Source organism: Eubalaena glacialis, chromosome 19, assembly GCF_028564815.1.
Source record: "Eubalaena glacialis isolate mEubGla1 chromosome 19, mEubGla1.1.hap2.+ XY, whole genome shotgun sequence".
Taxonomy (NCBI): Eukaryota; Metazoa; Chordata; class Mammalia; order Artiodactyla; family Balaenidae; genus Eubalaena; species Eubalaena glacialis.
The window spans coordinates 25,422,293-25,435,713 of record NC_083734.1 but is presented as its reverse complement, the minus strand read 5'-3'; the positions used below and the strand labels follow the sequence as shown (position 1 = coordinate 25,435,713).

General features: G+C 37.9%; 1 protein-coding gene across 3 annotated transcripts in view; it reads left to right on the top strand.

Moving 5' to 3' along the window:
• RPS6KB1 (ribosomal protein S6 kinase B1) overlaps positions 1-11,712 on the top strand; it is a 36,947-nt gene extending 25,235 nt beyond the window's left edge. Inside the window, exons 5-12 of one of the 3 annotated variants that reach the window (XM_061174621.1) lie at positions 2,004-2,094; positions 2,278-2,368; positions 2,882-2,989; positions 3,287-3,349; positions 3,544-3,621; positions 6,495-6,602; positions 9,838-9,950; positions 10,876-11,712. In XM_061174621.1, coding sequence (XP_061030604.1) covers positions 2,004-2,094; positions 2,278-2,368; positions 2,882-2,989; positions 3,287-3,349; positions 3,544-3,621; positions 6,495-6,602; positions 9,838-9,950; positions 10,876-11,113 — 890 coding nt within the window. In that variant the 3' untranslated portion in view covers positions 11,114-11,712. The remainder of the gene's footprint in view (positions 1-2,003; positions 2,095-2,277; positions 2,369-2,881; positions 2,990-3,286; positions 3,350-3,543; positions 3,622-6,494; positions 6,603-9,837; positions 9,951-10,875) is intronic. The other 2 variants (XM_061174619.1, XM_061174620.1) reach the window with 2 other exon arrangements.
• Positions 11,713-13,421: the final 1,709 nt, after the last annotated feature.

Here is a 13,421-nt window from a genome sequence, read left to right as displayed (position 1 = left end):
TACTTGTACTTATGGTTGATGAGATTAAAAGAGAATTGAGGATAACTGGCCACAACTACCTTTTCTGGTTTAATCCTTACTCTTTATAGCTTGTCATTTGAAATCCTTACATAAAGTGTGGTGAGCCAGAAGCCAGTCCAAATACTAATTTTGGTTGGTTCCTTAAATTGGAAAGTGAATCTTAACTTTATAAATTGAGTTTTCTTTACTGATGAAATACATAAGTATTAGAAGCAATATTTTTTATGATAAATTTTATTAATGCTCTAAAAAAGGAAAGGATTAGAATTGAACCAAAATATTTGATATAACTTTGGAGGTAAAATGTTTAGTAGGCATCAGTTTATTCTTGCTGTCTGCAACAACAACAGACATAAAAATCAGACAGACTAATTAATATTCTGTGCAGCTATAGCTACAGCAAAGTGAGCCTTGATCATTACTGCATGCTGCTACAGACAGTTCAACTTATGTGAGAGTAATCTGGGCTGGCTAGACTTGGCAATTCACTCACATCCCAAAGGAGCAACCAACTAACTCGGGTATCTGGGGGCTGGTGGCAGCTGCTGATCTTAGATGTCTATCGAATGATGCAAGAGGTAGTTAATGGTTTTAAATTCTTGTACAGAAAATGGTTTATGGACAACTGATGCCAGAATAAGTGTTTCAGATAGTGGGGGGTTTCTTGCTTTCCTTTCTTTTCCCTTTTTTTTTTTTTTGGAGAAATGTACTTAACCACATACATCACGGGTATCTATGTATCTCTCTCTCTCCCAGTTCTGCCCCCCACTGCCACAAATTTAGAGTCTGATTGTGAATTCTAAGGCAAGGGATAGGATAGGGAAGTGACTAGTTAACTTCTTTGATCCATAACCTGAGTGTATCAGGTGGCTCTGTGAAAATAAAGGTCATATTTCTTCTGTGTCAGAGTAAAGTACACACCTACATTTGAGTTAATAGTCCATTGCCTTTTCTTTTCTCGAAATAAACTTGGAACAGTAGGGTCCCTGGGGTTGCTGAACCACTGGATAGGTAATGACAGTTCATTAAAGCTAAACTTGAACTGAGATGTTCTTTGTGTAAGGTGATGAGTTTTTCACTTTCTGGATCAAAGATGATGGTTCCATGCCATATAGCAGTTTCATTTCTTTTTCCAAACTGCATTGGCAGAATAAGCTAACTTGTTATAGTGACTAAGACTGTTTTAAGAACTGTCAGGTCACAGTTCGTGGTGATAAAAGCTATATGTTTGAAGTACAGTGTCACACCTTTGTTTAACATGCAGAAGATCTTTTTTATGTTCTGTGTACATAATCCAGACTTCATCAAGTTTTCCCAGGACTTACTTTCTCAGGATGGTAAAGGATTCTTGGTATAGGTAAAGCTAGAGCCTTAGACAAGCTGTTTTTCACCTTTTTCTCATCTTTGTTTTACCTTTACTAGATAGATTATATCATTGGCAAAGATAATTTTTTTTTTTTTGGCTGCTTTGGGTGTTCGTTGCTGCGCACAGGCTTTCTCTAGTTGCGGCAAGCGGGGGCTATTCTTCGTTGCGGTGCGCGGGCTTCTCATTGCGGTGGCTTCTGTTGTTGCGGAGCATGGGCTCTAGGCACATGAGCTTCGGTAGTTGTGGCACGCGGGCTCAGTAGTTGTGGCTCGTGGGCTCTAGAGCGCAGGCTCAGTAGTTGTGGTGCACGGGCTTAGTTGCTCCGCGGCATGTGGTATCTTCCGGGACCAGGGCTTGAACCCATGTCTCCTGCATTGGCAAGCGGATTCTTAACCACTGGCCACCAGGGAAGTCCCGGCAAAGATAATTTTGCCCTACCCTTAAAGGGTTATTTAGCATCCCATTTATGGATGGAACCTTGCTAGTTCTTGATGTCTCAAAAAATAAATTTAAGGCAGAAAAAGTAAAAGGGAAGGATAGATTATTGTCTTGTGTGATACATTCAAATATTGCACATAGAATTCTCAGAATAACCATTTATAATCTTTCATTGTAGGTCATGTGAAACTAACAGATTTTGGACTATGCAAAGAATCTATTCATGACGGAACAGTCACACACACATTTTGTGGAACAATAGAATACATGTGAGCTGCATGTTCAAAGAAATATTACTGGTTTGGGGATAATAGCTAACTTTTACCTGGTTTAAATAATAGTGTGCTAAGTTTTCTGTAGCAGCACTTGGTTCTGTATATTGTTTTAAAAATTTTAATTCAGATGATAGGCAAATAATGGATGTTTTAGGCATATTATTTTTCTCTTTATAGGGCCCCTGAAATCTTGATGAGAAGTGGCCACAATCGTGCTGTGGATTGGTGGAGTCTGGGAGCATTAATGTATGACATGCTGACTGGAGCAGTAGGTGCACAGTTAAAAGCTGCATGTATTATGGTCTGTGCTGAGTAGTTATTAAGTCATTACAGCAAGAGATCTTTCCTGTGCTTTTTGAAAATGTTACCAATGAAGTTATTTTTACAAAATCTAACACTACTGATGCTTTATTAGTAGTATTATGGGCCTCTGTACTTTTATAAATATTTTCATTTAGATGATCTATGTCATGGCCTGTGGTCCTGTGAAATAGAGGTAAAACAGATACTGCCCTTATTTTATAAATGGAGAAAGTGAAGCATAAAATCAAATGGCTCACCCATTATCACACCAAGTTAATGGTGGCAACCCAGTTCCTTCCAGGACCTTGCTATTTTCTCTGCCATTGCTCAAAAACTACAGGTCTTTAGCAGTCATCCCATATCACAGCATACATTTCTGATCTCTATGCGTAACTGACTAATTCAGGAAATGGATAATTCTGTTATTTAAAATTTGATTTTTTCTATGCTAATTTTTCTCACTCTCTTCTACTCTTAGCCCCCGTTCACTGGGGAGAATAGAAAGAAAACAATTGACAAAATCCTCAAATGTAAACTCAATTTGCCTCCCTACCTCACACAAGAAGCCAGAGATCTGCTTAAAAAGGTAGGGTTCTAAAATAGGCACTCAAACCATAAGCTTCAACTACTAGGATTCAAATAGATAGAACTGAATATACATTTTGACTACAGAATCATACACAGGTGTTGACAAAAAAGCCTACAGTTTTTGCAGGCAAAGGACAAATTTGTTTAAAGATTTTCTTTTTATTCCCAAACAATATTTAGAAGTAATTAATAAATCATACATTTGCAAGGCAAAATACACATGCAAATTCTATAAAGAAAAATAATCAATTTGACTAGGTAAGGTTCATCACTGTGTTTCTTTTCCTCCCTAAAGCTGCTGAAAAGAAATGCTGCTTCTCGTCTTGGAGCTGGTCCTGGGGACGCTGGAGAAGTTCAAGTAGGGATTGGCATGTTTGGTGGTTTGTGGGGAAGATAATGCTATTTTATGTATTTGTGAAGGTTATATGTAGTTGCTTATAAGTATAGCTTATTTTGTGATTGGTAACTTCAAATAGGCTGTTAATTTGTCAGTCCAGTGAAGTCTGTTCCCCTTAACCTTTCTTCCTGCTCTTTTGTTTTGTTCTTCCCCAGGCTCATCCATTCTTCAGACATATTAACTGGGAAGAACTGCTGGCTCGGAAGGTAGAGCCCCCCTTTAAACCTCTGTTGGTATGTATTCATGAAAGCATATAATCTGAGGGACCTGGCACTTTTTTACAATAAGAAAATATCAGACCAGTCAGAAACATTTATATTTATTAATAGTTCAAAAACTTTGGTCTATCCTCTCTTCAGAATCTTTATTCTGTGCAGTTTTTTTTTTTTTTAATTAATTAATTTATTTGGTTGCACCGGGTCTTAGTTGCAGGAGGCGGGCTCCATAGTTGCGGCAGGCGTCTCCTTAGTTGTGGCATGCGAACTCTTAATTGTGGCATGCATGTGGGATCTAGTTCCCTGACCAGGGATCGAACCCAGGTCCCCTGCACTGGGAGTGCAAAGTCCTACCCACTGCGCCACCAGGGAAGTCCCTCTGTGCAGTCTTTTCAGGAACTACTGCCAGCAGCAATTGATGGCTATATTAACTAGTTTAAAGTTGGTTGCCTAAGATGATTAAATATCTCAAGTACTTAGGACTTTTGTGTTTTTTTGCTTTGTTTTGTTTTGCTTAACCCAACCCTATTTGGAATTTGCTTTTCTATAACAAAGTATCACAAACTAGGTGGCTTAAACAGAAATTTATTATGTCACAGTTCTAGAGGCTAGAAGTTCGGGATCAAGGTGTTGGCAGGGTTGGTTACTTCTGAAGGCTGTGAGAGACTGTTTCATGCCTCTCCCCTAGCTTTTGGTGGTTTGCTGGCAATCTTTGGCATTCCTTGGCTTGTAGGCACGTCATCCTAGCTCTGCCTTCATGTTCATGTGGCGTTCTCCTTGTGTGTAGATCTGTGTCCATATTTTCCCTTTTTTGTAAGGACACCAGTCATATTGGGTTAGGATCCCTCCCTACTCCAGTATGACCTTATCTTAACTAATTACATCTGTAATGGCCTTCATTCCAAATAAGGTCACATTCTGAGGTACTGGGGGTTAGAACTTCATTATATGACTGTTGGAGGGACATAGTTCAAACCATAACAATATGTTTATGAGTAAATGAGTTAGTGTATTAGTTCTTGTCTTTTTCCCATCTCAAAATTTGAGAAAAGATAGTTTCTTTTTCTATTTCTTGAGATGATGGTGGGAGGAGAAGGAATAGGATAATGATGATGATTATTTGGTCCTGGAGCACAAGGTGACTTGCTTTAAAATTTCAACATAACTGTAAGGATAATTAACCCTCATATACCAACTATCCAGCTTCAAAAATTATTAAGTCATCTTGTTTAAACATAAACATAACCACTGTGCTATCATCACAACTAAAAAGCTGACAGTTTCCCCAATTGTTTCTTTTTTTTCCTGTTGGTTTGTTTCAATAAGGATTCAATCAAGACCTATGTAGTTTGGTTACTATGTCTCTTAGGTCTCTCCATCTATAGATATCCTCTTTCAATTCCTGCTTTGAGGACTTAATGAAGAAACTGGACCATTTGTCCTGTAGGGTTCCTCACATTTTGATTTTGCTGATTTTAACCCCATGTTGTCCTCAGCCATGTTCATCTGTTCCTTGTATTTCTGGAAACTGGTAGTTTAGGTTTAGTTTAGATCTGATTCACATTAAACTTTTGGTACTATATATTTTGATCAGAAGATATGTGTACTTACATTTTTAAAAAAATGTTAGTGGTCATTGATTATTGCCTATATCAGTGGTTCTCAGCCAGAGCTGATTTGGCAATGTCAGAGACAAGTTGTCACAACTTAGGGAGGAGTGCTACTGGGACTTAGGGGATAGAGGCCAGAAATGCTGCTAAACATCCTGTAATGCACAGGACAACATCCTACAACAAGAATCATCAGGCCCAAAATGTCAGTAGAGCTAAGGTTGAGAATCTATAGCCTAGTTCCAAGATTTCATTAGGGGTTTGCAAAATTGCCTTACTCTAATACTGTTATTCATTCGTTATTTATTAGGTGGAATTGTTCTGTAAAAAGATACTCTTGTATCAGTTGTTTGGTTACCTGAGGTGCAGTTTATACAGGAAAGGCAGGATAAATGTTTCTTTCCCAGTTTGCAAAATAATGAATTAGTTCCCTAACATCTTCCAAAATAGGCCAATGAATTGTGTGATTTTTTTTTTTTTTAGTATAATTATGAACTCATGCTGTTTAACATATTTGTGTTTCAATTCATTGCAGTTATTTTTATTGATGTTCGGATTTTCCCATCTTTAGACACTGGGTGCTTCTTTGTGTAGGTTCCTGAGTTCTTTTTTTTGGGCCGCGCAGCATGCGGGATCTTAGTTCCCCAACTGGGGATGGAACGTGTGCCCCCTGCAGTGGAAGCTTGGAGTCTTAACTGGACTGCCAGGGAAGTCCCGGTCGCTGGGTTCTTTTGACACAACCACATGGTCTGATGTTGTACCAGAGAGAGGAAATTAAAGAAACAGATCTCGTGGTTAGATCTGGGTGATAATATTCCTCCACAAGAAAATATACTCATGCAGAGTAGACTATTACTTTTGCTCCTTGAGAAATTTAAAGGAATGAAATATGGTATGGGAAGAAACTTTAACTAGAGCATATTATGTGCTTTGTGTTTAAACTCTGCTTCAAGTTTATTACAAATTTGACAACTGCGCAAATTGTCTCTAAAAAGGGATTTCACCAGTGGGCTAGCCACACTGAAGCTTTGTGAGAAGGGAAGATATTCACATTTTTAATAGGAATGGTAACTGTACTAAAGATGTAGTTTGACCTTTGATACTTTCCACCTGTATTTATTTTTCAATCTGTGCCTGCTAAGGCTATTTTGCTACTTTATTACAGTCAAACCCTGAGAAAAGAGGTCTATCTAGAGCCTTCTCTAATGTGTGTAATGCATTTGATTGATATGTATAATGTAGTCTGTTCACCATTTTCTAATCATTTTGTTTTTTATAAAGCAATCTGAAGAGGATGTGAGTCAGTTTGATTCAAAGTTTACACGTCAGACACCTGTTGACAGCCCAGATGACTCAACTCTCAGTGAAAGTGCCAACCAGGTCTTTCTGGTAAGTGAAAGAATTTCTGATGTAGCCATGGGAAATTTAAGTATGAGGATGGGCCCTTTTCAGTAAGAAACGCCTTTTTAATAAAATTTCAGTTTGCTTGCTTTAGAGTTCATGCAGATAACCTGAGGTGCTTTTTTTTTTAAAGTTATCCCCTTATAACTTGTTGATAAGTTACAAAATTCATTCTCATAATCCAGCATTCCATTTTAGCAATTAGAGTCAGAGTATATGATTCCTTTTTTTGAATAGCCCACTGACTTAAAATGTTTGGCTCAGCATCTGAACTGAAATCCACACAGTCATAGCAGTAGGAGAAGAAGAGCTCATAGTAACTATTTTATTCCTGAAACAGCTAAAGATTTTTTGTCTGTAGGGGATTTTTAACCTGTTGATTGTGAATATTTGACATCAAAATATATTGGTTCATATGTGATTGTAAGCAAATTAATCCTAAGGAGGAGGTATCTGTATTGATTTATACCTTGTCTCCTCAGACAGAAAAACAGAATTTTAGATTTTGATTAACGGAAATGATAGGTTTATATCTGGTGACCATCATTGCATATTATTTGCCTAGTACTTATTTTATTACTATAATTACATGTCATGTGAATATCTACCCGATTTTATATCATTTGTTTCCTTTGTCATTTGTCATTAACCTTTGTCATTTCTTTTTGGATTATCCCTAGGGAGAATAGAATATGGGGAAAGTAATCATTTGGAAGTTTTTTTTCTTCCTTATTTCTTTCTGAGTTCACTGGATTTGTCACTAACTTAATTTTCAAACTTTTTTTTAAAAATAATGCTCTCAGTATAACACACCACAGTAGTGTTGTATCTTTGGGGGTGGAGGGTCAGTTCTAAAGTTAGCATGGAATACGAAAATTGTGTATGGGCAAAATAACAGTTAAGTCACCATAGTACAGTATGCTTTTGAGTAAACAACATTGAATAGTAATAATTCTATAAATGTATGATTATATGGTGATATAAGAATATACATGCAAAATATAATTTTATAGCATTTTAATTACATAAGAGGGAAAGATGAACACATGTTGTTAAATTTATGTCAGCATGATGCAAAGTTACTGTATCCCCCTTAGTACAATCTCTTATCAGTTAGGGAAGTAGGCATGATTCATTTAATCGTGTCATTGCTTTCTTTTTTTCTCTCATGATGTGGAATTTTGTTTTCTACTGATGTGGAATTTATACCTTTGATTTAACATACAGACCTTTTCTTCAACTGGGCATTACAGAGTTTTAGTTTTAGTTTGACAATTGTTTTCCCCCATAAAAAAAAAAGTCTAGAAACACCTTACTACAAAGAAATCCAAAGTTGTGGTGGCAAAAGTTATGTATCTAAGCTTTCATTCCATTTAAAGTATTGCTGATCTTTTTATTTATTTATTTATGGCTGTGTTGGGTCTTAGTTGCGGCACGCAGTATCTTTGTTGAGGCATGCGGTATCTTTCATTGTGGCACGCAGGCTCTTCATTGTGTCATGCAGGCTTTTCTGTAGCTGTGGCGTGCGGGTTTTCTCTTTTCTAGTTGTGGTGCGCAGGTTCCAGGGCACGTGGGCTCTGTAGTTGTGGCGCGTGGGTTCCAGAGTGCAAGGGCTCTGTAGTTTGTGGCACGCAGGCTCTCTAGTTGAGGCACACAAGCTCAGTAGTTATGGCACGCGGGGTTAGTTGCCCCACGGCATGTGGGATCTTAGTTCCCTGACCAGGGGTTGAACCCTCATCCCCTGCATTGGAAGGCAGATTCTTTACCACTGGACCACCAGGGAAGTCCGTGTTGAGCTTTTCTTAATTACTTAAATTGGCTAACTAATGAATACAAGAACAATTCATTTGTTAGGTTGTAGCCAGAATTCTGTACACAAAGTGTATCTGTTTTAAAATTAATTTAAAATAGTAACAGCCCACTTATCTGGAGACTGTGGCTGTAGTAACTTCAGTTCAATTAATATTTCAATTCCTATTAGAATTCAAGGAAATTCAAAGATGATTAAGGCACAGTCTGGTCCTCTTGGTAGTTATAGCTTTAGCCCACAAGAGCATGTGGGGAAATGGCCTTCGTAGTCCACATGTAGCTGTCACAACAAAGCATATGCTCTACAGAATTGCACCTTACTCTTTAGGACTTCACCCAGAGCCTTATTGAGTCTTTTTATTATAACTCAAATGCCTACTCATAAGTGACAAGAATAATAAATAGAAGGGAAGATAGGTATAGGATTAACTGTTTTGGGGTTTTTTAAAAAATATTTATTTATTTATTTATTTATTTATTTTTGGCTGTGTTGGGTCTTCGTTGCTGCGCGTGGACTTTCTCTAGTTGCGGCAAGCGGGGGCTACGCTTCGTTGTGGTGCGGTGGCTTCTCTTGTTGCAGAGCACGGGCTCTAGGCGCACAGGCTTCAGTAGTTGTGGCACGTGGGCTCAGTAGTTGTGGCTCACGGGCTCTAGAGCGCAGGCTCAGTAGTTATGGCGCACGGGCTTAGTTGCTCCGCGGCATGTGGGATCTTCCTGGACCAGGGATTGAACCTGTATCCCCTGCATTGGCAGGCAGATTCTTATCCATGGCACCACCAGGGAAGCCCAGGATTAACTGTTAAAGGGATGAACATGAACAGCAAGATAAATGACAGCTGGTAGCCTAATAGCAAGGTCCAAGAAAGAACTAAAGTTAACAAAATTGCATTACTGTCTCTTAAAATTAAGTTTTCACAATGCTGACCCTTATTCATCAGGAAAATCTGAATCTATCCATTCATTGGTATAAAACCAGAAAGATCACATGTGCCAAGTTAGAGAATTCTATTTTTACTTTGGCCTAATAATGAGAAGCTGTTTGGGGGTGATAATCTTAGTTGCTTATATGCATGTGGCTAGAAACACTAGAATTTCTTTGCATTTATCTTTGTATTTAACATCTTAATGTAGAGCCTACATTTTCCTGTTTTGTTCTACTCCTTTCAGTAGAGTGAAATTTTGTTTGCTGGCATATGGGGCTCAATAGAATTCTGCTCTCTGGAGGTCTGTGCCTCAAGAAATGACTGGAAAGAAGGTAACGGGGTGTGAAATGAGATTGAGGAGATTGGATAGTATCCACATTGGTGTTTTTAGGTGTACATCATTGTCTTGGTGTGTCAGAGATTGAACCACCATATTTTCTTGATGTATATGACAAAATCCTATTCTGTAGTCCACTGTTACTGTCTTTCAGGGTTTTACATATGTGGCTCCATCTGTACTTGAAAGCGTGAAAGAAAAGTTTTCCTTTGAACCAAAAATACGGTCACCTCGAAGATTTATTGGCAGCCCACGAACACCTGTCAGGTATTCAGACTTTGTTATTCTTTTTTTTAACCTGGAAGAGCATTGCTTAAGAAATTTATGCCAAGTTACATAAATGGAAGATCTGTCATTCTCTTTGACATAAGCACAGCATCTACACCTTCTAATATTGCAAGTGACTAGTCTGTGACTGATCAATGATAATATGCTATATAGTTTACCTCCCCTCCTGAAAATAAGCCGTTGCACTGGAAAGTGTACTCTTTAACCATTCATTCAACATTTATTGTGTACCAGGGGTTGTGCTACATTCTGGGGACACATGATTAAGACAGGAATTGTCCTTGTCCTGATGAAGCTTACAATTTAGTGAGAGAGAGTCAAAATAATGAAGGAGATAAAATATGTAATTACAAGTAGCGCCAAATGCTATGTGAAAAAAAAAAATAGTGTGGTACTAGAATGCAAAAAATAACAAGGGGACTCCTAGTCATGGAGAAATAGCTAGCCATACAAAATACAGAAATACAAGGATGTTACAGGTAGAAGAACAGCTCATGCAAAAGCCCTAAGGGAGGAAAAAACTTGGCCTTTTTCTTGGAAACGAAAGGCAGGTCAACATTCCTGAAGTGTGGTGAGCGAGGAAGAGAATGGCAAAGGTTTGGAGAAATATTTTAAATGCAATGAGCGGCTGTTTTAAGTGGGGGAGAAAATGATTTTTTTAAAAAAGTTAAGTATCATTGATGGTTTTATGAGGGCAAGTAGAGAGGTAAAGGGACCAGTTAGGAAACTAGCAATTAGTCTAGGGGAGAAATGGCTCAACTTCTGCTTTTGTGCTAATCCACACAAAAATGAAATTAAATGAAAAAAAAAAAAGTCACATTACCCCACTCCCTTTAAATGTAAGGGAAATGTTCCTTGTTGAGATAGTACTTGAGACGAATGATAGCTCTTCCTTGTCTTAAAGCCCTGTCAAATTTTCTCCTGGGGATTTCTGGGGAAGAGGTGCTTCAGCCAGCACGGCAAATCCTCAGGCGCCTGTGGAATACCCAATGGAAACAAGTGGAGTAGAGCAGATGGATGTGACGGTGAGTGGGGAAGCTTCAGCACCACTTCCAATACGACAGCCGAACTCCGGGCCATACAAAAAACAAGCGTTTCCCATGATCTCCAAACGACCAGAACACCTGCGTATGAATCTATGACAGAGCAATGCTTTTAATGAATTGAAGGCAAAAAAGGTGGGGAGAGGATGTGTGAGCATCCCGCAAGGTGAAACAAGAAGACTCAAAATGACAGTCTCGAAGAGTCAGTGTCATTACATAGAACACATTGGACAGAGGAAAAATAAACATGGATTTTAAAAAATCAATCAATGGTGCAAAAAAACTTAAGAGAAAATAGTACTGCGGAACTCTTAGGCACATCAATTAATTGATTCCTAGCAACATCGTCTCAACCTATCAAGGATTTTCATGTTGATGGCTCGAAACTGACAGTATTAAGGGTAGGATGTTGCTTCTGAATCACTGTTGAGTTCTGATTGTGTGGAAGAAGGGTTATCCTTTCATTAGGCAAAGTATGAGTTTGCCTGTAATACTTGCAACTAAGGACAAATTAGCATGCAAGCTTGGTCAAACTTTCCAGCAACATGGAATCAAAGACGAAAGAAACTTAACAATTGATGTTTTACGTGCAAACAACCTGAATCTTTTTTTATATAAATATATATTTTTCAAATAGATTTTTGATTCAGCTCATTATGGAAAACATCCCAAACTTTAAAATGCGAAATTATTGGTGTGAAGAAAGCCAGACAACTTCTGTTTCTTCTCTTGGTGAAATAATAAAAATGCAAATGAATCATTGTTAACCACAGCTGTGGCTCCTTTGAGGGATTGGGGTGGACTTGGGGTTTATTTTCAGTAACCCAGCTGCAATAACTGTCTGTAATACTAGAAAAAAAAAACCTATTTAATCATTTCTACTTGCAGTACTGTTATGTGCTAAGCTTAACTGGAAGCCTTGGAATGGGCATAAGTTGTATGTCCTACATTTCATCCTTATCCTGGGCCTGCATTGCACTGGAAAAATATCGCCACCTTATACCAGTATTTGGTTCAAGACGTCAAATGTGTTCAGCCTATGGCTGAAGAAGGACAGAAGAGAGGATAAAATGCATATCGAGGGCGGCAAAGTGAGAGAGAGAGGAGGGAGATCCAGGGGAAGAGGGTGTTGCCACGGTCCACCCTCTATGTCTAATCTCTTTACAGCAAATTGGTAAGGTTTTAAGTTTCACTTCTTTTTACTGTTTTTGGTGTCTGCCTTCCTTACATTTTTTCCTCAACGGTTTTAAAAGGAAAAAAGGTATTTTTTTTTCCTATATTGGGGCTACATTTTTTGATTGTAAAAGTATTTGATGGCCTTTTGATGAATGTCTTCCACAGAGAATAAGAAAACTCAGTGGCTTAATTTAGGAAACATGTTAACAAAACACTATGTTTTTGAAAATTGTAACAAAGTCTACGTAAGTGATTTACAGGTACAAAGAATAAAAATAAAGGTAACTTTACCTTTCTTAAATACTTCCTGCCTTAAAGAGAGCGTTTCCATGACTTTTAGCTGGTGAAAGGGTTTAATATCTGCAGAGCTTTATAAAAATATTATTTCAGTGCATACTGGTATAATAGATGATCATGCAGTTGCAGTTGAGTCTTACCACCTTTGTTTGTCTTTTATAATGTCTTCAGTCTGAGTGTGCAAAGTCAATTTGTAATATTTTGCAACCCTACGATTTTTTTTAAATAGATGCTGCTTGCTATGTTCTCCAAACCTTTTTGAGCCATAGGATCCAAGCCATAAAATTATTTATGCATGTTGAATTCAGTCAGAAAAAAGCTTTGCTTATTTAAATGGCGGTTCGAGTGAGATAAGATGAAATCCTATGACATTAAGCAAAAATAGAACCATGAAAAATGATTGGAAATATACTTTTTCAATTGTGGCAATAAATGAAACGATTGATAACAGCTCATCTTCGGACAGAAAGCCTTTTTTTTTTTTTAAAATCACTCCCTCTAGACCTCCTCTTCCCTTATTGCAGCAGTCTACTGAGAACTTTATAACTGTAGCTAATAAATTAGAAACTAAATAATGGTAAGGGCAGAAATTGTACTTAAAGTGCAGGTCTTTGTTCTCTGAAAGTTTATGATGTCTGAAAAACAGAACCCAAAAAGCTATGGCGATTGTACAGGCTTCGTTTCCGACTGTAAATGGCTTGTACTACTCTGATACTTGTTTTCAAATGTGTTTACTAACTATAGTGTTGACTGCCTGACCAAATTCCAGTGAAAGTTTTACACCAAAATATTCCTCCTCAGTCCTATTTGCTAGTAACATTTGCACTGTGATTGGCTGGCTATAACCACCCCATAGTTAAACCAGTTTCATAATTAGTACTGCCAGCAATAGTGGCAAACACTGTAACTTTCTGCATAAAAAGTATTAATTGCA